We start from the raw sequence: 26,849 nt of genomic DNA on the forward strand, positions 1-26,849 counted from the left end.
ACATGCAGGGTCCAGGACCATGTGGGGCTGACCAGCAGCCCTGGGGCCTGCCAGGCTGGGCAGCAGCCCCAGACTCCACAGGGCTAGCTGGCAGCACCCGATCTTAGACCCTGTGTGGCCAGCCTGCAGCCCCAGATCCCACTGAGCTGTTCAGTAGCCCCCGGACCCCATGGTGCAGCCCTCAGACCCCAGATCCTGCTGGGCTTGGCAGCTGCCCCCACATTAGCCAAAGTTGACTACTTTAAGCAACACCACTCTAGCTGCTGGATATGTAATGAGAGTAGGTGTGTTCCTGTAAATACAGTTTGAGCCTAAGGTCTCGCCCGCTCCCCGTTGGGAGAATTCATTCTACAATACATAAGGATGTAGGTTTTTCTTGGAGGACCAAGGATGAACATGGATTCAAAAAAAAACCGTTAGATATAGATGAACCAGATCCTAAGCCAGTGTAAATCACTGTAACTCCTTTGCCTTCTATAGAGCTATGCGGATTTGCTCCAGCTGAAGATCTGGTTTTTAATGCTTTGTGTTCTGTTCAGAAAAGTTTCAACAACATCCTTTTAATGTACAGAAAGGTTATGAAGTCTGTCCCCCTAGCTCTAAGTCACATTCTTCAGTGTATTCATAATTAAATGAAAACCAGACTAAATTTTCCTTGTTTTTCCTTCGGCAAAGCAGCATGAAGAATTTTCCCTTTTTTATTTTGGCTAAATGTTAACTATTTTTCCATCCCACCTATTAAAAATGCTTTGCATATGATGTTTTATAGGCAATGGTTTTGTAAAGGACAAATTTCCTGTGTAAAAATGCCATAGCTGATCACTCAAGTCTATATTAACTTTGCCCTAAGCTCAGTTTGTAAAAGGAATAAGAACATCTCAATTTATGTATTCTTGGCCTAGTAAAAGTGACTCAGACATGTCTCCATTACAGCCATTTATTTCAGGGCTGAATTTGGCCCATTATATTACTTAAAAGCACCACACACAATGTAGTTAATAAAAATAATTTACACTATAGCATGTTTCCACCAGCAGGATGTGAAAAATCATTTTACTAACTCTCTAAAGCTTATTTCACGCACCACTGAAATGTATCTGGTAGAATGTGACACCAGTTCTGTGCCCATTTGTTTGAGGAAATGGGAGGAAAGAATAATTTCTCTACTGAACCCCAAGGGGAATGTAGGTAGGTAGACTGGAATTCTCCAGTTAGAATTTGGCCATGCTACCCCAACTCTTTTGTATGGCCTGGTCTCCAGTGCTGAGCCCACATGGATCCCTTTAACTTCAGTGGGAGTTTAAGTGCTCTGTACCTCGGAAAATCAGGCCTTTAATGACCACAAGTGGTCAGGGCTTTTGTTTGTAATGTATCATCCCAAACTCCGCACCTCTGATAACATTGCCCTCAACACCATGAGGGGATGGGGTGGCATCAGCTCAGTACTGAGAGAAGAGTTTCAGAGGGGTAGCCCTGTTAGTCTCTAAGGTGCCACAAGGACTCCTCGTTGGTTTTGCTGATACAGACTAACACATTTATTTGGGCATAAGCTTTCGTGGGCTATAACCCACTTCATCAGATGCAGGGAGTGGAAAAAAAGTAGGCAGGTATAAATATACAGCATATGAAAAGATGGGAGTTGCCTTACCAAGTGGGGTGGGGGGGTCAGTGCTAACGAGGCCAATTCAATTAGGGTGAATGTTGCCCATAGGGGTGAAAATCAACAGAGGGAAAATTATTTTTTGTAGTGACCCAGCCACTGAGAGTCGAGTGTAACTCACTGAACTACCACTGGGATTTCCTGGGAGGTCTCCTACCAACCACTAACCAGGCCCCACCCTCATAGCTTATAAGAACAGAGCCTGAGGTTGGTATGGCTGCAAAAACTGGAATTTTTAATGAAACTTTTTTACAGCTAAGACAATTTGAAATGGACAAGATGAGAAATATACAGCTGCCGTATCACTTCATACAATGTAATAGGTAATCAGCAGTGCCTCCGGTAAAATATTGGCAGAACACTGTAACCTATAGTGAGTAGATGATGCAGAAATACTGCCTAGGCAGATTCAACTTCAGAACCGGTGGGTAAACGTGCCCTCTTGCTGGTTCTCCTCCATTCCATAGCCCTCTGAATGGACTGTAGAATCAGGTCTTTGTTATTGTGGATGTTGTAGCTGGTCAGATTCACCAGTTTGTCAAAGTCTTCAGCAGAGTACATTAGTTTTGTAAAATAATATGGTGAGTTACTGTTGGTCAAATTTATATCACCATCCTTCATCTCCAAGGGACTGCGCTTCACCCCTGCAGAGGAAGAGAAAAGCCACCATTGTGAGCTGACTCTTGAATATAAAAGACAGGAAAATGTGTGTCTGGCACACATTACATTCTCAATAGCAATAGCAGTGAACATTTTCTGTTAAGTCCTACTGGTCATTAAATGAGGGCTAGCATAAATGGAGCACTCTGACTGGTCAAATGGGGATTCTAACTCTGTGGGTATCCTGCGGGCCTAAATGGGTGTTGAAATTTTTTGATGAAGCTAAGTAGAATATGTCTGCATTTCAAACTCTGACTTTAAACCTGATGACAAACCCCTGCCAGAAGCAGAGAAGGAACAAAAATACATTGGAGGCAGTGGGCCAATTTTTTTCCCCTCTCAGTTAAACTGGCATAAATATGAAGTAATTCCATTGACTTCAATGCTCTGGCTTGACATCACACTGAGTGCAGAATTAGGCCTACAGGCCTTTTCTGAACACTACCGGCCTGATTCTCAAGTACCCCTTCCTTGCACACAATTCCCGCTCAGATTAGTGGGAGCTGCTGGTGCTTGATACCTCTGAAATTCAGGCCATATGGGTCAAATTCTGCCAGCAGGTAATCCATGCAATGCCACAGGAGGCAGAAAAGAATAAATCAACAGAGTCCAAGCCAGTCGCATACGGAAGAGTGGAAGGGGTTGGGGAGTCTTCTGCATATCAATCTGTGTTCCTCCAGCTATCAGGTATCACATCTTCATTCTCCAGTTTAACACCATACCCCAAATGTGCCAGTATCCAACATGCCAATGCTCCTGGTAAGTTTTATTATTTATTTAGCACTTAATATCAGGAAATCCTGTTTACTGCATCCAAGGACTACAGAAAGTGAATATTTATGCTTTTGAGTTTGGACTTACACTTCCTTCCTCTCATTTTGCAAGAGAATCTAATTTATTTGCAGCCTGAAAGCAAACTGCCCAGATCAATCTAATTCTGTACGATCTCTGCTAGGGCTCTAAACAGGCCATACTTGAGATGTTATCTGCAATATCTACCTGAGCCATGTGAAATTGACACCTACACTGTGCTCATGAAGTATCAGCTGGCTTCCACACTCTAACTTGGATTATCAGTTTTTCCTGTAAGTTTGATTTCCAGGCTAGGGATATTGAATAATACTCTGTAGAATTTCTGGTGATGTGTTAACACTTTGCCTCAAATGGATCTTTTAGTGTTCTAGCATCATGAGCCACATTTCCTATGCCAACCACCTATGCTGTAGATGCCACTGCTGGTTTTGAGCATGCAAATGCAGGATTTTCATTTTAAAGGGCCAATTTTTCAAAACTGGCCACCTAGTCAAAATCAAATGATTAAATAAAAAGCTCTCTGAGGTGTCTCCCACTCAGCCAGAAATGAAAATTACCACTTTTAAAGTTGAAATCACTAGACCTCCCATTCCCCAAATGCACACTTTCACAGTTGACCTGTCAGCTTGAAGTCCAGATCTATGAATAAATTACTCTTTGGAGGCAAACCGGTATGACTCATAACTCACAGGTTTGGGCCTCGGGCACTGAGAAGCTAAACTCCCGCATTCCTTCCACATACTCTCAGCTGCTTTTCATTAAGTGAACTGTGAAAGCCTCTGTTTGACCTGTTATGCTGTGTTCAACAGCTTTGCCTGAATGTGCATTACTCTGTGGAGCTTTCTCTGTCCCCATGGTCGGGCTCCAGCCTTCTTCCTAATATGTTGATTACTAACCTGTAAAGTTTCTACACTGGATTTAGTCACAGTCTGTTTATGCTGTGTTTAACACTAGTATTAATGTTCCATGGTAAATGATAGTAACAGTGGAAACATTTTTCTTAACCACTTATTTTTTAGTTGCTCATAACTTTATTCAAACGTTCCTTCTGGGGAGAAGTTTTCCATGAGCAAATGAATTTTTCTGCAAAGCTTGAACAGAATCGATTTAACTGTTAGAGTGTTTTTCTTTGTGTACTCATCTCAAAAACCCAGTTTGCTTCAGGTCTGATTTGAAATTTTGCACTTTGATAGCTCAAAAGGGGTGCAGCATCCTCACTGGGAAAGGCAAATCATTCCAAGTCTGAATAAAATCAATTCATTGTTTTCAAAGGTCTGAGTGTTTACAATTGGACCATCTGCACAGGCATAGCTAGAACGTTGCCTGTTCCTTTTTTTCAGGGTGTCCCACAGCTGTTTAGAAAACCGGGTACCAGCTACTGAATCCTTCTCGCTTTAAAGTGTCCTTTGCTGCTTAAGGCACCTTCTGAGGGAACAGCCTGCTGCTAAATATCTACAGAGATTTAAGCACAATCTTGGTGCAGAGAATGAGCAGTGCTAAAGGTGGTACTAGCTTCCCTGTAGGTCATGGGAGCGTCAGGGTGAGAGCAGAGCTGGCCCAGAGTGGATGTATCCATTTATGGGGGGGGGGGGGCTGCTACTTTAATATGTTCTTCCCCTAGAGTCCAGGAAGAATTCTAGCTGAGTCAGCCAAAAATTCTCTTATCCCATCCCCCACTACAACCCAGCCCCCTCCACACTCTTCACATGCAAAAGCCACAAAGCATCATTTATTCTGACATTGTTTGCTAGTCTGCATCAATCTCCACGTGTCTGCTCAAACTTGGCTCTGTCGAGGCTTTTGCTGTTATATGTTAGGTCCCTGGAGAGTGCAGTCAAAAAACAGGGACTCAGCCCTGGGAATTCATAACAGAGGTGAACAGGACAAATGGGAAATCAGATGTGGGAAGACTGGTCACACAAAGTGTCGTAAAATGATTGGTTCCTGTTAACAGTGAACTTACCAGGTTCCTTGTAGTCCTTGAAAGTGTTATTCACCAATGGGAAGTGGAGCACTATGGGAGCTCTGGAGTTCTCTGCCTCTGAAAACACGTAACATTCCTTGGGATTCTTCTTGTCTTCCTCACTCAGCTCAATTTTGGGGAATGGGATTCCTTGCGTTTTGCAGTATCTGTATGTCATCTCTAATTGCTGGTTAGACACAGAATATGACCACATTAGAACCCTCACAAAAGACTAGACTCAGGCTTTCCTGTAACAAGTGACACTGAATTACTCTGAAACCACACGAGGCACAATACTGAATGATAGAAACACCCTATACAGCTGCCTGACCAAAAGCCTCCGTGTTATTAAAGCTCAGAGGGTAGGAATTTCCAGCACTGGCTTAACTCTGTTTCCATTGAAGTTGGTGGCAGTTTTAGCTTAGATTTTAGTGGGGGCAGAATTAGGCCAACTCTGAGTGTTTTGCAAATCCCATCCATACTTTATAAACAAACCCCACACAGAGTAATGAAAGGGGCTTGTGGCAAGAGAGAAAAAGGGTTACAATTATTCTCTACTAGACATAGGGCACATCTGAATTTTCCAAAAGTATGGAAATGTCAGAGCCAAGGTTTTTGTTCAGTCCATTGTCAAGAGAGGGATGTTCAATGCCAAGCTTTTGTTTCAAGTTCACCTGTACTATCGATCCATGGTAGGAATTGTTATAGTAGCTGGAGAGAATCAAGCACTGGCATGTTCCCCCGTGTGTGCTTTGTACTTTATCCCATTAGTAAAATGTCCCTGTCTGTCTGCTTCTAGGTGCCTTTACAATACTCAGTAAAAGCATCTTTCTTCATAAGCCAATTCAAGGTAAGCAAAATATGGTAATTTTTTGCCAAAAATTGTAATTCTTCCACCAGCCCTAAACTCCCTTAGACAACCTCCTCAGTAAAATCCTGAGTAATTCAAAAGCCCCTTCCAGCCGGCCCTGAGGACCAACACACTCAATATGTGTCAGACTAAGATGGGCAGTGAATTCCAGAATCGCAGAACCCGCACACTGAAATATGCTGCCTCAAACCTCTAGATGTATACGTCTAGGTGATCTTAGTTGCTGGGTTAAAACCCCAGGTCAGGGTGGACATCGCTAAGTGACACAAGACCATCTATATGAAGCCATCTAGATCAATAACAACCACTAATTGCACCCAGATATGAACTAGAACAGGGGTGGGCAAACTTTTTGGCCTGAGGGCCACATGGGGGAATAGAAATTGTATGGCGGGCCATGAATGCTCACAACATTGGGATTGGGGTTTGGGAGGGGGTGAGGGCTCTGGTCAGGGGTGCAGACTCTGGGGTGGGGCTGGGAATGAGGAGTTTGGGGTGTAGGAGGGTGCTCTGGGGTGGGACCAAAGGCTTTGGAGGGTGGGAGGGGATCAGGGCTGGGGCAGGGGTGCAGGAAAGGGTGCAGGTTCTGGCTGGGGGTGCGGGCTCTGGGGTGGGGATGAGAGGTTTGGGATGCAGAGGGTGCTCTGGGCTGGGTTTGAGGGGTTTGGAGAGCAGGAGGGGGATCATGGCAGGGGCAGGTGGTTGGGGCATGGAGAGAGGCTCGGGGGTGCAGGCTTCGAGCGGTGCTTACCTCAAGCAGCTCCCAGAAGCAGTGGCATGTCCCTTCTCCAGTTCCTATGCAGAGGCAAGGCCAGGAGGCTCTGCACACTGCCTCATCCACAGGCACCACCCCTGCAGCTCCCATTGGAGCACCGGAGAGGGACAATGGAGCGCGTAGGAGCCAGAGCAGGGCCATGATGCAGCTTCCAGAAGCCGCATGGTGCGGCCCCCAACCCAGTGCCTCAGTTGGCAAGCCGGAGCAGGGCAAGCCCCAGACCCCGCTCCCCAGCGGGAGCTCTCAGACCTGCTTAAAACAGCTCGCTGGCCGGATCGGGCCCATGGCCGTAGTTTGCCTGTCCCTGAACTAGAACCTAGTGCAGTCTGTGAAGCAAAGATTTACTACACTCCTTTCAAGAAACACTAACTATCTGAGCTTCTGTGCTCTGGAATGACTGAATTTTCCAGCGGTCTATGTATGTAACTCTAAGCAGTTCACTGTGCATTAATCCAACATGGAAATGACTGTGCCATACATATGTAGCCACTCACTGTCCAAATGGAAGGAAAAAGTAGGATAATTCTCCTCACATTCCTATTAAAAACATAAAACATAATAGATCATCTCATTTTTTCATGAAACCATGCATGCAGGGGAGGCTCTTGATGTAAACTGGAGATAGGCTTTGTTGGAACATTATACCTTTTCTGTGCATTTTTACTGGTGTTTTGGCCATTCTGACTAGTTTGCTCTCCCATGAAGGGGGAAATAATGGGAGCCTCTTGGTGGTTATTAACTAAACACTGTTTAGTTTGGTGGCAAAAGATATTGGACCTGATTCAGCAACTGCTTACAACAGTCCTACATGGGTATTAATTTTCTGACATCAGCAGTTACTCCTCTTTTGCACCACTGTGATAGTGGACTTTGGACTACTGAGTCCAAATCCTATTATAACTGTACTGTTAAAAACAAAATAAAAATGGCAGGCAAGCCTTGTAGGAAAGGTGACATCAGTGCAACAAGCAATAGTGAATTTAAATCATCTCACCTGGAACATATTGCCCATTGAGTAATCAAGTGAGATGATGACATCCACATTCCTCTCAGGCTTGAGAAGCGGTGGGCAACTGGTGTTAATGAAATAGCCAACATCTATTAGGCAGAGATGTTTCTCCTGTGGAGTCAGTTTGTTAGGGGATAAGTCCAGCACAGTGTCTGAAAGATAACTGTATTTTAATCAGTGTATCACTAGGAACAATGGACTATTTTTTAAGAATAAGAAAACAAAAAGACAAGATAGTATTAAGTGGTATCTTGCAGTAATTTTAATACGGTTGTAACATGCTTTTCAGCTCCTCATAATTGCCTCCTGAGGTCACATTCCGTCTATATCTGACCCCTCAAATAGTTTCTTTTAATACTGCTCTTCACAACATAACATCTAGAGTGGTTTTCTCCTGTCTTGCCTTCCTACCTCTTCTCCATTCTCCATTTTAGTATATCACATGGGAGAGAATGTCTTTTGAACAACTTTTGTTTCTGCAATCTCAGAACAAAAGATCCTTCTCTCTGCTTGAAAATCAGAATGTAGCCTGTCTAGTGTAATTCTCAAATCCAAATATTTGCAAGTTACCTTTTCTTGCATTCTTATGTTTCTAACAGCAACAAAATATCATACTTCAAATGTATAGCATCTCTTATCCAAGGATCTTATCGTACTTATGAAAATTAATTAAGCCTCACTATTCCTAAAAAGTAGGCAAATATTACTAGATGGATTTTACAGATCGGTAAACTAAGGCATGCAGCGATATAAGGCCCAGATCCTGATAGATTGAGTAGCACATCACTCCACAGTAGTCCAGTCCACTTGGCTTCTCCCTTCCAAGCCCATTATCATTCCCTGGTGGTAAATGCCATTACCTTACTCCCTGGGAGTAAGGCACTATTCAGCATGAGTAAGGATATCAGAATATGATCCTAAATGATTTGCCCAAGGTCACAAAATGAGTGCATGGCAAAGCCAGGAACAGAACCCTGGAGTTCTGACTAGTTTTTGGTCAGAAGCAGGAGTTAACAGCTAGATCACATAGCTACTTTATGTAATTTTTAGTATATTTCATTTCTGTTGACCTGTCTGCCATAGAATCATACAATAGAGTTGATTTAAAATATGTATAACAACTGTAAGGTGTTCCACATTTTGGAATGCATCTTTGACAGCATCCTGAAGTAATAACTTATGTTTCCATATCCCCTGTTAAAATTAGCAAATAATTCTGTAAAAATGTAACATTCACGGCTGCTAGGAACTCAAGATCCTGATTTAATGAGGGGTTTCAGAGTAACAGCCGTGTTAGTCTGTATTCGCAAAAAGAAAAGGAGTACTTGTGGCACCTTAGAGACTAACCAATTTATTTGAGCATGAGCTTTCGTGAGCTACAGCTCACTTCATCGGATGCATACCGTGGAAACTGCAGCAGACTTTATATACACACAGAGAATATGAAACAATACCTCCTCCCACCCCACTGTCCTGCTGGTAATAGCTTATCTAAAGTGATCATCAGGTTGGGCCATTTCCAGCACAAATTCAGGTTTTCTCACCCTCCACCCCCCCACACAAATTCACTCTCCTGCTGGTGATAGCCCATCCAAAGTGAGGGTAAGTTACTTGGTGATTCACAGAGCAAAAACAGGAAGGGGTTTACATTTCAGTTCCTTTTGGTTCAGTGTATATTATTAATTTAAAATTCCACCCCCAACCCAAACCCCCATCTGCATATCACTGTGTTGAAAGTTTTCAGAGTAACAGCCATGTTAGTCTGTATTCACAAAAAGAAAAGGAGTACTTGTGGCACCTTAGAGACTAACCAATTTATTTGAGCATAAGTCCTGTACTTACTTTTCACTGGAAATCTGAATTAAAGCAAGCACTTCATTGGGAGAGTCCCCTCTTATATATTCAAACTCAAAAAGAGCCTTTAAATAAATCCTTTCCATTAAAATCCCTCAAGGGAGTCAACTGGAGTCATTAATTATTTCACTGTGTAAAATTCCCTGGTCTCATTTCACAAATTTACCACAGCAAAAATGAGGCCATTCATGAGCTCTCTTCTTCCCTCTCCAACCACCACCTGGCTGGTAAAAAAGTCATGTTAAACCCAGACCTGAGGTTTCAGTAGGTCTTATCTGAAGAAAACTCTTTAAAACAAAATAAAATGCACCTTTAACCTAGAAAGCCTACCCTTATAACTCATAACACATGAACTAGGGGTCACTAAATAAAATTAATAGGCAGCAGGTTTAAAACAAACAAAAGGAAGTATTTTTTCACACAATGCACAGTCAACCTGTGGAACTCCTTGCCAGAGGATGTTGCAAAGGCCAAGACTATAACAGGGTTCAAAAAAGAAATAGATAAGTTCATGGACAATAGGTCCATCAATGGCTATTAGCCAGGATGGGCAGAGATGGTGTTGCTAGCCTCTGTTTGCCAGAAGCTGGGAATGGGTGACAGAGGATGGATCACTTCATGATTACCTGTTCTGTTCATTCCCTCTGGGGCACCTGGCATTGGCCGCTGTCGGAGGACAGGATAGTGGGCTAGATGGACCTTTGGTCTGACCCAGTATGGCCATTCTTATGTTCTTATATCATTCCTGCACATGTAGATGACCTCTCTTCCTGCCTCTGATCTAAAGATGGGCTCTTGGACCTAACCTTTTCTTGGCTTCACTGAAGTAGCCAAAAGAGGTTGCAACACCCGATCAGTTATTCACTTTTCCCACAACAGACTGTATGCTTTCCTCCATGCCTCGCCTTATGCATGGGATACCTTCCCTGAACTAATCTGCAAGGCTACTATGCTCTACTCCTGCAAATCCCTCCTCAAGACCCATTTCTATTAGGTTGCCTTCACAAATATTCCAGCTGATAATGCGAGTTGATACTGTTTATTTGATTGTATGTTTTATCCCTCTCCCCCCACACTTCAGATGTTGCTGGTTTTCTTAGGATGTGAGCTCTTTGGGACAGGGACTTTCTCATGTTGTGCATTTGGAAAACACCTAGCACGTTGTGGGCTCTACCTGAATCCAACTGACAACAGCAGCAGAAGGATCTGCCACTGCCAGCAGGGCTGAGGGTACAATGGCAGCCAGAGTTGGACAGGTGGGATCTAGAACTTGCAAGGAGCTTGGAGGTGCACAGGGGTCAACCTCATCCTCTTGCTTGCATTCTAGGGATGAGGTCCCAGAGTGGCTGGTTCTCCAGGTATAAAGGCAGCATACATGGGCAGATTCATATTTTCATCCAACCCATTCACTGATCTCTAACACATAACGACTTGTTACATTTTTGTTATTGGCATTAGTCGTATCCCTTGACCTGAGGTGATACCTCAAAAGTGCAGCTAATGTTTAGTGCAGTTACCTTTCCATTCAATAAATCCTCTCTGTTGGAGATAGTCCTTGTAAAATTCTAGGCCTCTCAAGAAGTTATGAGTCTCTTCCAGTAGCGGGCGGATGGTTAGAATATCATTAAAGATTTCGCAAAGGTTCCCTAACATGGAACAGGAAGGCTTGATGATAATGGAAGAGTCATCAGAAGCATTATTTTCTCTAGCTGGGAAATAGAAAAAGGAGGGTAAGAGAGAACTTTGACAAAGAATGTGGGATGCTCCTTTCTTGGGCTAATCACCCTCTCTGTCTATTTTGTGGGTCAACGCTCTTGTTTCTTTGTCTGTGCACCTCTCTCTCTCTCTCTCTCTCTCTCACACACACACACACACACACACACACACACACTTTAATGAAACAGTTGACCATATTTGATTCTTTTTTAAAGAATGATTTCCAATTTCTAGCCTTCCAAATGACATGCTTGCTTCATAGCCCTGCTGAGAGCCTGACATCACCAATTGCCCCACCTTTTGCATAGTCACAGTTGAAGTGAACTAGTGGTTTGAGAGGAAAATTAAAACTAATCAAAACATTTTTAATTAGCACTTAAATATGGCTGGGTTCAACAGGATGAGATTGGAAGGGTCATTGGGTAAGTGGCAAGGTGAGCGATAAGTTGGTTTGGGCTAGTAGGATGATACTAGCACTTTAGGATTCTTGGTCTTATTTGATTTCAATGATCTTTACAAGAGTTTCCATTTCAATTGTTTAAAAGACACAAAAATAAGGTAAGGGCAGTGCTACTGACCCAGCGCCATTACCGAATATGAAACAATGGCAACACAATATTGGTCAGCTGAGGAAGTGGCAGAAAAAAGGTTACACTGTAATATACTGGTATAAGAGTCCTACATGGCCTCCATGCAGAATGAACCCGTTTCTGTGAACCCATTTCTGTCACAAGGGAAAGACTCCCATACTATCTCAATGCTTTCAGAGTAAATCTGATACAAGTGAAAATTATACTGGGGGATCCACTGGTAACCACAGTGGAATGACAGAACACAAGTAATGCACTGGTGTTTAGAGAGTTTGTGAGGGTCCATTAGCAGAAGTAGCAGAAATGTATCTTCTCCTAATCCTCTCCTTGATAATGGGAACTATGCGGTCAGTCAAGGTAAGAATATATGTTGATCTTAAAACACTTTAAACTCTTACCCATATCTGCCACGTCTTTGGCCCAATGGTCCCAGAATTCATCTGAATTTGAGGACCAGAATAAGCCATCCAACAAATTTCGAGTAAAAATATTAGTCCAGATACCTGCAAGTCCAACCACATGAGAGAAATACCATATCAGCTCAAGTTAACCAGTGGTTTACCTCATCTGAATAAAAATGTCATGAATTTTTACTTACAAGAACCCATGTTGAGTATAGTTAACTAGTTTGAGTTGATTATGCTGTAACGTAGTGCCCTCGATAAAAGAGCAAATCTGGGACTTCGGCTACAAAGATTGGCAGAGCCCAGCCAAGAAAAGCTCCTCCTCAGATGCTGGTGGACATTGCATTCTCTCATTCTACTGGAGGGCAGCAAAGTACAGACTTCACCCACCCAAAAGAGGTCCTCTAATCCCCATGTGTATTATGTGGAGATAGAGAGTATAGAATATTGACAAAAAGGTGTGATGAAGCAGAAAGAACCCAAGACCCTTCTGTGAACTGGTCTTTGGGTCAGAACAGACCAGCAGAGCACAATGTAGTGAATCTATTATTAGTAATATCTGCTAAGGGTGTAGCTGTTGTTGCTCTTTCCATCAGGCTGAAGAGAGTGGGAGGGCACCAGCTGGGGAAGATTTGGCGGTAGGTGCTAGGATGGAAGTTAGGAGGCATGGGGCACAGAAGCAAGGTGTCTGGGACTGTGGGAGCAGCATGGTGTTGAGGGCAGTTGAGGAATAGCCTTGAGCTCCACCAGGTATGAGGGCTAATAAGGCCTTAGCAACAGAAGCACATACAGAGCTTGCCTCAGCCATGGCACACCTAGCATGGCTCCAGGGACTGTTTCAAGAGAGATGCTACCACAGCACTGCAGAGATCCCACAGGGGCAGCATTTACGATGTAAATGAGACCCAGAGACATCTGCTGCTCCCCAACAGCACGGTTTTCTCTTGCATGAAATCACCAGCACCCAAGAGAGGGTTATCAAATCAAGTGTTATTACTTCTATTTATAAATGAAGGCGTGTATCTGTTTGATTAGAATTCGACAGGTACAGGATCAGATTGTGAATGGACTTGTGTAGATGTACTGGGGTGCAAGGAGCTCCCACTTCTTGTGCCCTCAATGCACACACACACACACAAGAGGCCAAACTCAATCATGGTGCGACTGCCAGTGTTGTCATCTCTTGCAATGAGAGTAAGACCGTTTTAGCCCCTAGTGGAGCCAGTTAATGATGCCAAAAGCTCCTGCCCTGATATGGATTTCAGCCCTGCTTAAAGGGGGGAACCCATTCTGATTGGCTCCCTTCCCCACATGCCTGCCTCCTGGGGAAAAGCAACCAATCAGGGCTGCTGCAGGAGGCTCTCTCCCCTCAAGAGTCAAGAGGAGTTTGGGGGTATGGCAGGGGAAAGCTGACACCATTGTCACAGGAGAGGAGGGAGCAGAAAGACCTTAGCAATTCTGCTTCCTCCTCCCTTCCCCATCCTGTGAAAAATGGATTGGCTCTGTTTGCTGCTGCTCCTCCCCCTCCATCCCTGTGCCACAAGGTCTGGGAAGGGGGTGAAGAATCCCTGGAGTTCCAGGAGGACCAGAGGTAAACAGATGGGCATGGGGGGACAGAAGTGATGAGGGGCTGGGAATGCATCACTAATTGGTGGTCTATGGGATGGGCAGGTGTGGGGGCTGGTGGGCTAGAATGGATGTGGGGGCTGGTAAGTACATAATTCATTTCTGGGCTGGGGGATAGGTAGATATGGGGTTGCAGGGCACAGAATTAATTATTTAGAAATTTGGGGTTTGAGGAGAAGCTGGAATCTCTGCGAGTGCCAAAACCAGCCAACTCTGTATTTGAAAGAGTTGGCAACTCTGATTGTGTCAGTAGGGGAGGGGGTAGGGGGAGTCCAAAAATCAAAAGATAGACCAAAAACACAATATAATTTTTTTTAAATCTCGTTATTTTAGGGAGACCGAAGTATGATTTTTGAACTTTCGAGGTTAGCAGTACTCGACTCCATTGGATCTGGGTAAATTTGACCCTAGGAATCTGGCCATTTAGGACTGCAATATATAGATCAGTGGCCAGCCAGTGCCACATTTATGTTCTCTATGGTGTTTTAATTAGGCTATGTTCCATGAATAATAGGTCACCTTCCAGAAAGCAGATCCGAGACTCTGGGAGCTTCTTCACCAACCTCCCCATGAAGAACTCACTGTCAAAATGTTCTGATCGAATGGAGGCTCCGTATTTCTGGAATCCCACCTCGTAAGGTGAGAACTCCACCCATTCTACAAAAGGATTGACACACAAGACTTTTATTATAATGTTAAGAGAGTAGGAAAAGAAAATGAGACTTACGCAGATGGATAAAGCAATTCACAAATCAAACAATTTTGCTCCCCCAAGCTCCTCTCTGCCGACTGTAGCTTGTATATGATAAGCCATACTACCCTTTTCATTCACATTTGGCGCTGATGTACATGGAGACTAAATTGGTTTCTCATCTCAGGAGAATATTGTCTCTCCAGATAAGAGTTGAGAGACCCATTGATGAAGCCCTGGGTGGAAGCCCAGGATTGAATGAATCTGGATACTCGGACATAGAGGCCAATTAGTGCCAACCGGTTCACTGTTGGGTAACAGCAACTCCTAACAGGCCTGACAAACTCACTACCCTAACACACCGCTTTCATGGTATTTATCCATAAACCATGTTATGTAAGATCTTACCTGAAAGCCAGGATCATGCTGATCATTAATATTATTGTGAAATGTATGTGTGCCTATTATGTAAAAAGTTACATATGCATAATGATAACATGCTCCTAAAGTCTGAATCAAAGTAGGGTTGACAAATGGGTGTTTCCAAGACAAAGGGTAGATATCCACCTATCTATCTTGGTTCACGTGTAAACTAAGCATTGTAAGTCAACACAATGGAAACCCCCATTAACATATAAAGTCAACAGGGAGATGGAAAGTGAACAGGGAGAGAAGACATCAGAGACTGAACCACAGGGAGCTGGGGATAGACAATGAACTTTGGGGATATAAGAAGAAGGCAAAAGGACACCCCTTGATCCTGCACATGAGGAAGTATTCAGGCAATGCAATTACATTTGTGAAAATGGGATCCCAACCTGCCCTGGTTAGAAACACTATAAAGAACATTGAGGTGACTGCTTTTAGACTGATGGTTAGTCTGCTAAAGTTAAGTTTAGTCTCTAGAAAGCAGGTATTGGTTTTGTTTTATATGTAACCTCTCTGTTTCTATTATCCTTACTCACTAGCTCTTAAATCTTAACCTTTGATAATAAACTTAAGATAGATTTATAGTGAAAACAATCTCAGTGCTGTGATGTTATACAAGAACTGATCCTGGGTTGAATCAGATAAGTTGGTGTGCACATGGTTCCCTTGAGGACACAATACCTAGTATTTCTGTGAGTGTTCAGTGGATAAGGGCTGGACTCTACAAGGGAACAATTCAGAGAGCGGTCAGGGACTGGGGTGAACCTACTGTTAAGCTGCAAGGCAAAGTAAGTGCTGGCATAGCCCACGGGACTGTTTTAGCGCTTAGCAAGCTGGTGGTGCAAAAAGCTGGCTCTCAGTCCTGAGCATGCTGACAACCATCACAGATGCTAAGGCCAAGATTTTCAAAAAATGTGGGCCTAACATTAGACTCCAAAGCTTAGATTCAGGCTTCTAAATAAGATCAGATCATTGCCTGTTTAGATATGTATATGGCCCTCCTCATGGTAGTAAACAAGGGCAGTAGAGAAGTACTCTCCTGATTTTACAGATGGGGAACTAAGACACAAGATACATTAAAGGATTTGCCCAAGGTTACACAGAAGGTCTGTGGCTCAGCTGGAAACTACACTCCAGTCTCCTGAGTCTACAACCAAGTTCCCTGTCCATGTCCAAGTGCCCTATCCTCTAAATCATCTCCTCTCATCTTCAAAAGTAATGAGCACCCAGCAGTTCCCAGGTAAGGACGAATTCCTTTCTCACTCCAATTAAAGGTAAACTTTCCAGAACTGGTGCTGAGCAGGAGGGATTTTTTCCCTTCTCAAAATCTCTTTAGCCTCTCTGACCCATAAGGAACTGAATTCAGAAACAAGGGTAAAGCTTGGAACACTTACCTCTAAATTTAAAAGTGCTGATCTGTTCTGCTTTGACGTTGAGGATTGCATAGAGAGGCAAGGGGTTCTGACCCTGATCCACAGCCTTGCGCTGGTCTGAGAGTTTACTTTCCTCTGGCTAACAAAGGAGACACAAAATATCACAAAGAGCATAAGGAAAATTGAAACAAAATCTGAAACGCAGTAAGAAGAAGCTGCCAGCAGAGTCAACCTAGGCAGCATAAATAGATGTGTTAATACCAAATGCATAAATCTATTGGACATATTGTCAAGCCGGACAGTCTCTGGACACAAATCAGACATCAAGAATTATAACATTCAAAAACCAGTCAGAGAACACTTCAGTCTCCCTGGTCACTCAATTACAGACCTAAAAGTGGCAATGCTACAACAAAATAACTTCAAAAACAGACTCCAATGAGAAACTGCTGAATTGGAATTAACTTGCAAACTGGACACCATTAAATTAGGCTTGAATAAAGACTGGGAGTGGACTCTACATTACACAAAGTAAAACTATTTCCCCATGCTTATTTTTCCCCCTACTGTTCCTCACACCTTCTTGTCAGCTGTTGGAAATGGGCCATCCTGATTATCACTACAAAAGGTTTTTCTTTTTCTTTTCTTTTTTTCCTCCTGCTAATAGCCAATCTTAACTGATCGCTCTCGTTACAGTTGGTATGGCAACACCCATTTTTTCATGTTCTCTGTGTATATATATCTCTTCCTACTGTATTTTCCACTGCATACATCCAATGACGGTGTTTTAGCCAATGAAAGCTTATGCTCAAATAAATTTGTTAGTTTCTAAGGTGCCACAAGTGCCCCTCGATATTTTCAGAAGTGGCCTCCAAATCTCTGTCTGGATTTCTGCATGGATATTTTTTGACACCAGGTAACATTTTCAAAAGCATCTGAGTTATTTAGACAAATCCTATTGACCTTTAATGAGGCAGAGGCAAATTTGCAGAAGTTATTAGTGATTTTGGTGACTCAGCTCTTGAGTGCCCAACTTCAGACACCTTTAAAGGCAGCTGATTTTCAGAGGCTGGTTGCTCAGCACCTTTCGAAAATCAGTAGGGCACTCAAAAACTGAGGCACTTAAAATCACGTGATGCTTTGGAAAATCTTAACTCACGTTTGAACATAGGACCTGGGCACTTTGGTGAACTTTATCCACCTCTATTTCTGAACAGTTATATTTGAGGAGACTATATGTTTGCACGCACACACGTTGTCATTAAAGGCTCAAAGAAACAGAGAAGTCATTTTCCTTAGCTATAGCATAGCAAGTACGTGCTCCAGGAAGCACTGTATGTACCTCATCATGTAAAAACGCTTCCTGAACAAGTGACCACAGCTCTGTAAAAGATGAGATGTGTCCTTCTTTTGCCCTCTTAATCATCTCTTCATGATAATACTTCAGATGCTCCATGGAAATAACATTCATCTTGCACTTCATCACCTGTTTCTTTGCTAGACTAATTAGCCCTTCCAGAGTTTTCTGTGACCAGTCAGTATTTTTGTACAGGTTGGTCATGGTCCTGAAGCAAAGAGGTGATGTTAACAAAACAAGAATTGGTTTAATAATACAAACACGTTACGTTTACCTGGTGTCTTCCACTCAAGGACATCAAGTCACTTTACAAACTTTGATGAATTAAACCTCACAACACTCCTATGAAGCAGGTGAGGATTACTTATGGATGTTCTTGGTCTCTACAGTATTCAGACCCAGATCCAGTATTCCTCGAAGAGCTTGGGGGTGTTTGGATCTGAGGGCTTGGATTGGGTCCTGTGTCCAGTATTGCTATTCCTATTTTGCCAGTGGAGAAACCCAGAGAATTGTTAAGCATTTACTCCTAACCCCTTGGACGCAGTGCAGGGTTCATATTGACTGCACCGGAAGCAGGATTCCTGTCCTAAATACATCTGTTTGGAACATTTATGACAAAAATGAAATTTTCACTGCAATATGCTGTTTCAGCAAAGCCAAAATGTTTCATGAAACCATATCAGTTTTGCTGGTTTTCATCAGGAAGGAGAAGGAAGAAACAGTGAGACAGAGAGAGAGAGTGCTTTCTTATAGCCTATAGCCTGGTTAGGGCACTGGCCTGCACTGTGGGAGACCCTGGTTCAAAGTCCCTGCCTCTGCCTGATTCAGTGTGATCTGGGATGAAAAACTATTCTAACTTAGCAGAACTGGGACTTGAACCTGGGTCTCCCAAGCCAGTGACCTAAACACTCCACTGCCTAAAAAAAGAAATCAGGTTGCAATCCAAAAACAGACATTTAAATATAATTCACAAAAATTGTCAAAAGGTTTTGCTTTTGTTCCAGCGAAGAATGACACCAAATTTCAAAACCTCAAAAGTTGCCACGCAACAGAACTGTCATCCTGTGGTCAGCTCCAGTCCAAAGTGACCTCCCCAAATTTACCTGAGTGTCAGTGGCAGAGCCAGCATTGGAAGCCAGAGCTGTTATACAATGCTCCCGCCTCTTCCTCCAGTATGGTACACATGGAGTTTTACATGACCACGCACAACACCATTAATTTTCAGAAGCTGCCCTAGAAGTGTTCCTCAATCAGGATATGGGGACCCTTGGATGTAACTAATTGAGTACTAAACAAACGCTTGGGGCATGTGAAACAGTGATTCTTTAACATATTTAAATAGTGGGTTACAGATTAAATAAACGTAGCATTTCTAACATTGAAAAAAAATCTAAAATAATCTGAAACTGATCTTGCAGTGCAAGTATTCCTGTGCAAGATAGTGAAACCTAAGTTTCTTCAAACACATGCTGGTTGCCCTGCAAGAATTAAGAGTGAGGCTAAACAACACCTCTGTTTATATACATTACTTAGGCTATGTCTACACTACTACAGTAAGTCAACCTCAATTACACAACTCCAGATACATGAATAATGTAGCTGGAGTCAATTTAGCTTAGGTCAATTTACTGCAGTGTCTATACAGCACTGGGTCGATGGGAGACACTCTTCTGTCGACTTACCTTACTCTTCTCATTCCAGGTGGAGTCTACCGGAGAGCAATCTGTGGTCGATTTAGTGGGTCTTCACTAGACCCGCTAAATTGACTCCCTGGTGCATTGATTGTTGGAGCATCAATCTGGCAGTAGTGTAGACATAGCATTAGGCTGGGAATACACAAAAGTGGTGGGGAAGAACAGAGGGTATCTCTGTGTGAGGGCAAGTAGAACCTCTGTGTTTATAGGTTCTAAGGCTTTCTACAATGATGTGTGTTCTTTTAGAAGAGAGGGGTTGAAAAAGAGACAAAACTTGGAGAGATTTAGCAGTCCTAAATTGAAATTGTTTTAAAATGCCAACTCAGAGTTTTAGCAATGGACTAGGAGCATTCAAGAACACTAAGGATCTAAACAAGTTACAAGCATTTGTCACTGCATTGAAATATCAGATTTCAGAGTAGAAACCATGTTAGTCTGTATTCACAAAAAGAAAAGGAGTACTCGTGGCACCTAAGGTGCCACAAGTACGCCTTTTCTTTTTGAAATATCAGAGTCCCAGCCATTCTGGAGCTGTAATTTAAAAAAAAATAAAGCCCCTCTCTTGTCCTCACCATGTTGAGCCAGAAGTACCAGTGAGATATGTAGCACAGTCCAAGAGATTCAGCTTCTGGAGACCTAAGAGGTGGCCATACATTGCTGACATTGCCCTGATACTTCCTCCTGTTGCCATGACAGCTATCACTGGGATCTGTTGAAAACAAACATTAACCTTAACATTTAGCTACCTGCCTACTCAGAAAAGACAACTGAAGATCTGGGGTTGGAATCAGCAGATATTCTCGGAAAATGCTTAAATAGAGCCAATGTTTAGTCAGTCCTCAGGAGAGTCATCTTATTCATTGACGTTAGTGAGGAGTGAACCTCAAAAGGTATGTGGGTTCCATTAGCCGCAACTGAACCATAAGAAAGTTTAAAATTTTGAATGAACATGCAAAGTCTCCTTCTTCTCCTCACGCATTATCAGTGGCACTGTGATGATTTATACCGGATAAGAATTTGTCCCTGAGCATCAAGAAAATGTTTTAAAGATCTAATAATGAAAGAATTCAAAGAAGTCATGATCTGCTTAGTGAGCTAAGAGCAAGGGGAATGGGGGGGGGGAACGGGCGGGGAACAGTACATCCATCAAATGAAATTATTCTTTATTAATTATTTACTTAACTCTAACAAAAACACATCTAGAAAGGGATGTGTTAAATTCAAAATTCATCCTGGTTCTTAGCAGCAAAGCAGATACTGTGGAATAACAAGAACTTTTTGTGAAAAATCAAAACCAGAAAAATTTCAATTCAGAAGTGTAGGCAGGATGTCTTATGGGAGTTGAATTTCTGGGGCCTCATGCCCCCATTCTCCTCTCTGGGCCAGAGTCCCTGGCTGGACCACACTTTCCATTTTCGGCCAACTGTAATATTAAAGCATGGCGTACACAGCAGCATTTTTAAACGCTACTCTGTATATAATTCCAGGATCCTTCATCATTTTTAAATATGGCACTTTGGGGTTCTGTTCCAGCTCCATTAAAATCAATGCATTTGCCTGCAACATAGAAGGTCTGAAGATGAAATTCACTGGGAACTGCACAGATGCAGACTCACCATATCTGAAATATATTTTCCTCTCCCATAACCTCACCCTAGTCACAGGACTGACTGACTCACAAACCTCATGCTCATGCAGATCTCTCCTCAGCTGAAGAACCTTTTTCAAGGCACTAGCAACCACCTTCTTCCTTTTCTGCAAGAAATCTTGCTCCTCTTCACACAGATTGTACCCTAAACGCACATCTAGATTTTCTGGGCTGGAACATACGTAATGATATGTAATCACGCAGGCCCAGATCAGCTTATTAAAATGTAAACAATACATTTTCAGCAATTAAGTTCTATAAAGAATCATGATTCACCATTCAGATTTACAGACACACAAACCAGTCCCACAGCCTCAGAGCAAACAACTGACATTAGCCTCTTCACAGTTTTGCATTGTCTTGGTAACCTTTATGTTTTTCACTAGAAAGTTCACTGAGATTGATGGAATTTCAGCACATATCTAGCAGGACTAGCCTGACAACAGGCTTATTCTCTAAGCATATCTGGTATTTCAGTCATTGAAAGATAGCTAAACTGGAGAGAAATCTCTTCATGCCTCTAATTAGCCTTATCACTGGCACCCCAGCTATTAATCTTTTCTGAGATATCGTGACCAGAACCAAACACAGGATTCCATGTGAGGCTGCATGATTTATCAACGCTATTGTAATATACTATGCTCTGTATTTTCTGTTCTTCATGCATCCTAACATTTTACTTTCCTTAGTTAGTGCTCCTTTCTATTGGCTTCACTTGGGCTGGATTTCCTTTTTTGGAAGATAGCTAGTTGCCTTGAATAACCTCTTGAACCTTGCTTTTTAAATCCTATCCGTTTTTTCCTATTGCTTTCCTGCTTCTCAGTCTCTGCTGGGGTATGTTTAAGAAGGCTCCATGCTGAGAGTAAGGATTTTAATTCTCTCATTTTTCATTTTAGGGCCTTTGCAACTAGGTTCCTCATAGTTTTCAGATTCCCCTTTTTCACTTAATGTCCTGGTATTCATTTATGTTATGGTTTCCCCCAAGGAAGTTTACTATATTGTAGTCCCTCTTCCAGTGGCTCTACTATAGTGACTTATTGAACTGACTTGTGTGTGTTACTTATGATTAAGTCAAGAATAGCCTCTCCTCTCAAGTGCTTTAGAATTAACTGTCCCAAGAAGCAATAATGGAGAAAGAGGATTTCTTACCAATCATTTACTTGGACCTGCAGCTCCAACTGTGTACCCTAAAAGCAAAGAATTACAATATTAAAAAGACAGGTAAGATTTCAATAAATGAACAATGGTGGTTTAGTGAGAGGGATGGTCTTTTCACTCCCCAATCTCCGTGTCTTCTGAGATGAATGACTTCCCACGCTCCTCCTCTGTTATCCTTGGGAAGGAGCAGGAGATCAGCCTACTGCCCCCAACAGATGTTCGAGACAGCCTAAAGTTTCAGCAGCAGTGGAATTGACAGCATTGTTTCTGGTTCCACTGCAGAATGAGTGGGATAGACCACCCACCTCCCTGTGGATCCCCAAATGGAGTGGTGGAGCAGCACGCCAGCCTGAGCAGCAGTACCAGGCTTCCCCTCACACCAAGACAAATGTTGGAGGAAGGGGGCCAGCCAGCCCACTGAAGACCAGCAGGGGGAGAAAGGATATAAGTCACTAGGTCCCACCAAAAGGCTGCTAAAGGTAAGAAAGGAGAAGTCAGGGCCTGCAGAAGAGGGGAACACTGAGACTTCTAGGGATGGGGGGATCCAGAGGGTGTCAGAAATATTTTCATTTTCCCTTCTCCCTGGGAGAAAGGCTCCTGAAGGATTAACTTCTTCACTCCCTAGCCTCACTCCAAGCCTGCCATGAGGTTTGGAAGAGGGAGCACAGTCCCCACTGGCAGAGTAAGAGGAGATGATTGGATTGGCGCTCCTCTAGCTCTGCCTGATCTATTAGAACTGGAGGAGCAGTCAGCTAGCCAGCTCCAGGGATGATGGGTGACACAAATGTCAATCAGCCAAACATTTTTAGATTAAGATTAAAAAATATCCAGCTGGCCGGAGAGCAATGCTACTTCTGCTTTCAGGAAACTTAGTTTTGGACACACCCACCCCTATTCATCATCTTCAGAAAGGGATGTCCCAACAGGGCTCAGACCAATAAAACGTTGCTATTCTAAAGACAGTGAACTTTCCGAGACAGAATAGCATCTACGAAGCCTCAATAACCTGATAGTTTTATCCCAGCTTCCTGTCCACCCCACTAGTTTATTGATAGATTAAACAGATTACCAATTGCTATAATGCTTAACAGTTATTTTCCTTTATTCATTCAACTGACCTTTATCTTTGTTCCCTTCAGCAAAAGTCAATGTAAATGACACACATTCACCTTTTCTACAGGAAGGCCTACTTTCACTTTCTGTCCCACACCAAGTAATGTCAGGGGTATTGTTAAGGAGTCATCTGAATTGTCTTCATTCTCTTCCGTATCTGAAACACACTGTGGGAGAGGGAACTTAACTGTTTTATCTGGAGGCAGGAAACATTTCAGATCTGTTGAACAAATGAGCAGCTCTGATCCTCTGTAACTGGGTGGGAGAGTTGTAACAAGTGATAACAAACAGAGGCTATTACCTGCAGCCTGGCTTTTAGTACTGGCTCCCAACTCTTTATGCAGTGAAAGAGGAAAGTATCCGAGTCCATAGTGGTTTTCTGTGTTCCTTCATATGATGCATCCACCGTAAGCACAACGTTTTTATTCTCTAGAGAAAATAGATTTATACTGGGAACATGACTGACTGGGGTACAACAACCAACATAGTCGGCACACTTCTTTCTGTGCAGTTTGCAACTTCACACAACCCTTCAGCAGGCTACCACATTGACAGATCTCAAGCCACAGCCAACCAAAAATGGCTAGTAGCCGGTATTCTCATTCAACAAAAGGAAATCTGAGACATAATTGGCCTTCCCACTGTTGACTTGGGGAGATCCTCTCCCACTTTTTTTTCACCCACGAAAGCATGTGCCACCTTGGTAACTCTATCCCTTTTCCTTAAAGTTAAGAGTTAAAATTGAAAGAGGATTGAGACTGAGAAGGGCAACTCAGAGACTTTCATTGCACCATATTTTATTGTCATTCAAAGGGCTATTTAGAAACAGTCCTCACTGCGACTTAATATGCCTGCAGCTGGAAATAACAGGTTACTAAAAGGGTAGATTTTGTTGCCTGATACCCTAGCCAGGAAATGGACTCACCTTTCAAATACTTTTTATTCTCCTCCTTGTCCACCTGAACTTCTAAGCAGCAAACTTCACGCGACTGTGAGTGACAATCAGTAAAAGAATGGATGATAAAGAAATATACTAAGAATGTTTCTAATGGGGGTGAAGACTGGAGACATGGACAGCTGATGGGTTCTTGTGCAGTTTGTATCATAATCAGAGCGTGTATGTCAGCTTCCCACTGTTCCTGATTGAGGTTACTTCAACTATCTTCCCTATAACTTATTCCAATTGATCTCTAATGCATTGTTAATGCTACTGTAGCTCCTGGGGATATTTCAGGGACAACTTATACTAAATCGTTAAGGCACATTCAGACAGCATGGCTGGAAAATCTATGGCCAGAAGATCAAAGTCTTACTCCTTATTCAGGAAATGAAAGGGAAAGGGATAAAACATGACTTCAAAAGACAACCCGGGATTGGCAGTTGTAAGGAGAGGTTCCTGCGGAGTGCGTGCTGCCAGCAGCTCTTCCACTACTTGGTAGGGTGCAGTTTGTGCTCCCTAGGCACTGGGCCAGCCAAGGGCATCTCTCTCAGCAGTTCAAAGTAGCTAAAGTGGGACGCAGCACCACTCACGTTTGGCCCATCCACCCCTCGTAGATGGACACAGAGAGGCAAACGGGCCAACCCTGACTGGCACTACAAGCCAGTGCACTATGTCACAATGCCACTCAAATGGAGGGGTTGGGGCAAAGTGGCCTTCAAGCAAGACAGGGGGCTTTGAGGGTCAAAGTGCGATCCCTCTGAAATCCAGGACTATTGGGAGGTATGGCCCAGGAGGATTAGCAATGTTTCATATACCACCTGCTGGGTAATAACATGAGAGGACTCCAAGCTTGTAAAACTAAATTGGCCGTTTATTAAGAGAGACTGCAGCTAGCATTCCAACCATGTGCATGCAGATAGTCTTCCAGGTGCCTCCTCCAAACTCTTCCCTCCTGCAACCTGTGCTCCTCCCTCCAAGTTCCATGCAGGCTGCTACAGGAAACAGCCTTGCCTTCACTCCACCCCAATTAAGGCTAATGCCAACGCACAGTACCTACATGCCTCAGCCACATTGTGGCTGGCCTTTGAAGAGGTAGACCTAGGGCAAGAACAAATATTTGCACCCTCCCTGCCCTTGTGATGCTACACATGGCCAAAAACTATCTGACCCAAAGTAAACAGAATCAAGCCTCTCACAGTGAATGCTTTCTAGCAGATCTAGAAAGAAACACTGTCTAGAAAACCCTGCTGTATAAAGTACAGAAAGGATTTTCTAGCACAGGGAAAAGAAACAAATGAAGGGAAGACACTTAGGGAAGGAACAAAGGAAAAGTCAAAATTAAACTTACTACTAGGACACCATTTGTAATGAGCTTCTCAGGAGGACCAGGACTGAAAAAACAGAACCAAAAAAATCAAACCAATTTTATTGAGTTGAAGGAATTATTTTAAATGAGCACTTGTAAGTGTACAGTTAAGAACAAATGGCTTCCCTGCTTAAAAATTAATGCAAAACACTAATGTATTTTGAGAGCCCTAACAAATGGAACAGAAATATGGGCACTCACTAAGCAAATTAAACAAAACTTTAAAAAGTTAGACAATGGAGATACACAGCTGCTATCACATTGAGAAACCAAAAAAACACAAAAACATTGATCCTGGTCCATCTAGATTCATATCGTGCCTGTAGCATGCTATGGTGGGAGAGGTATTCATCTGAGCAGCTTTGGCATTTGGACTGGTTGCCTCAGCTCTTCTGCCATATCTCTGCAGCCTAACTATACACCATAGAGGTTCGCTCCAACCTCATGGGAGCAGGTGCAGCCCACTCCAGGGTTCTCATGTTCTCCTGCAGCACCCAGGCCTAGGGTCAGATGGGCTATAATGAAGCATCCCCACTTGAAACCAAGTGCTATGGAAGCCACAAATGTCTTTGCCTCAGATCAACCTGATTTGTGATTAACTGTAGCAGGAGCCAGCATATGATCCATAAGAGGAAAGCAAAAACCACTATAAATACAAATTATGCAATGCTTTAAATTTGGAGGAAATATCCTGTCTGACTCCTCCAGATTATTATTTATATCACGGTCATCTAGGAATCCTGAACAAGGATCAGGATCCCATTGTGCTAGGCACTATACAGACAAGCAATAATAAAAGACACTCTTTGCCCCAGACAGCTTACAGTCTAAGGCCTCGATCCTGCAAACACTTATGCATGTGTTCAGTGGTGAGCTGGAGCCGGTTGTTAAATTTAGAAGCCCTTTTAGAACCAGTTGTTCCGCGAGGGACAACCGGTTCTAAAAGGGCTTCTAAATTTAACAGCCAGCCAAAAGTGGTGCCTTAGGTGCCAGCTCCATGGGTGCTCCAGGGCTGGCGCACCCAAGGGGAAAATTTGGTGGGTGCAGCCCACCCACCGGCAGCTCCCCGCCCCGCCCCGCCCCGCGCCCGGCCCCAGCTCACCTCCACTCCACCTCCGCCTCCTCCCCTGAACGCACCA

General features: G+C 43.2%; 1 protein-coding gene across 1 annotated transcript in view; it reads right to left on the reverse strand.

The window, feature by feature from the left end:
* Window positions 1-1,874: 1,874 nt before the first annotated feature.
* Window positions 1,875-26,849, reverse strand: part of PLA2G4B (phospholipase A2 group IVB) — a 70,798-nt gene continuing 45,823 nt past the window's right edge. The window contains exons 7-21 of the mRNA XM_048854802.2: window positions 25,693-25,735; window positions 24,330-24,393; window positions 23,706-23,833; window positions 23,461-23,571; window positions 22,283-22,320; window positions 21,169-21,304; window positions 20,058-20,194; window positions 17,777-17,999; window positions 16,456-16,573; window positions 14,461-14,598; window positions 12,310-12,414; window positions 11,123-11,314; window positions 7,737-7,903; window positions 5,097-5,283; window positions 1,875-2,304 (exon numbers count right to left, since the gene is read on the reverse strand). Of these exons, the coding sequence (XP_048710759.2) occupies window positions 2,060-2,304; window positions 5,097-5,283; window positions 7,737-7,903; window positions 11,123-11,314; window positions 12,310-12,414; window positions 14,461-14,598; window positions 16,456-16,573; window positions 17,777-17,999; window positions 20,058-20,194; window positions 21,169-21,304; window positions 22,283-22,320; window positions 23,461-23,571; window positions 23,706-23,833; window positions 24,330-24,393; window positions 25,693-25,735 (2,032 nt within the window). The 3' untranslated portion in view covers window positions 1,875-2,059. The remainder of the gene's footprint in view (window positions 2,305-5,096; window positions 5,284-7,736; window positions 7,904-11,122; window positions 11,315-12,309; window positions 12,415-14,460; window positions 14,599-16,455; window positions 16,574-17,776; window positions 18,000-20,057; window positions 20,195-21,168; window positions 21,305-22,282; window positions 22,321-23,460; window positions 23,572-23,705; window positions 23,834-24,329; window positions 24,394-25,692; window positions 25,736-26,849) is intronic.

Source organism: Caretta caretta, chromosome 6 (genome assembly GCF_965140235.1).
Source record: "Caretta caretta isolate rCarCar2 chromosome 6, rCarCar1.hap1, whole genome shotgun sequence".
Taxonomy (NCBI): domain Eukaryota; kingdom Metazoa; phylum Chordata; order Testudines; family Cheloniidae; genus Caretta; species Caretta caretta.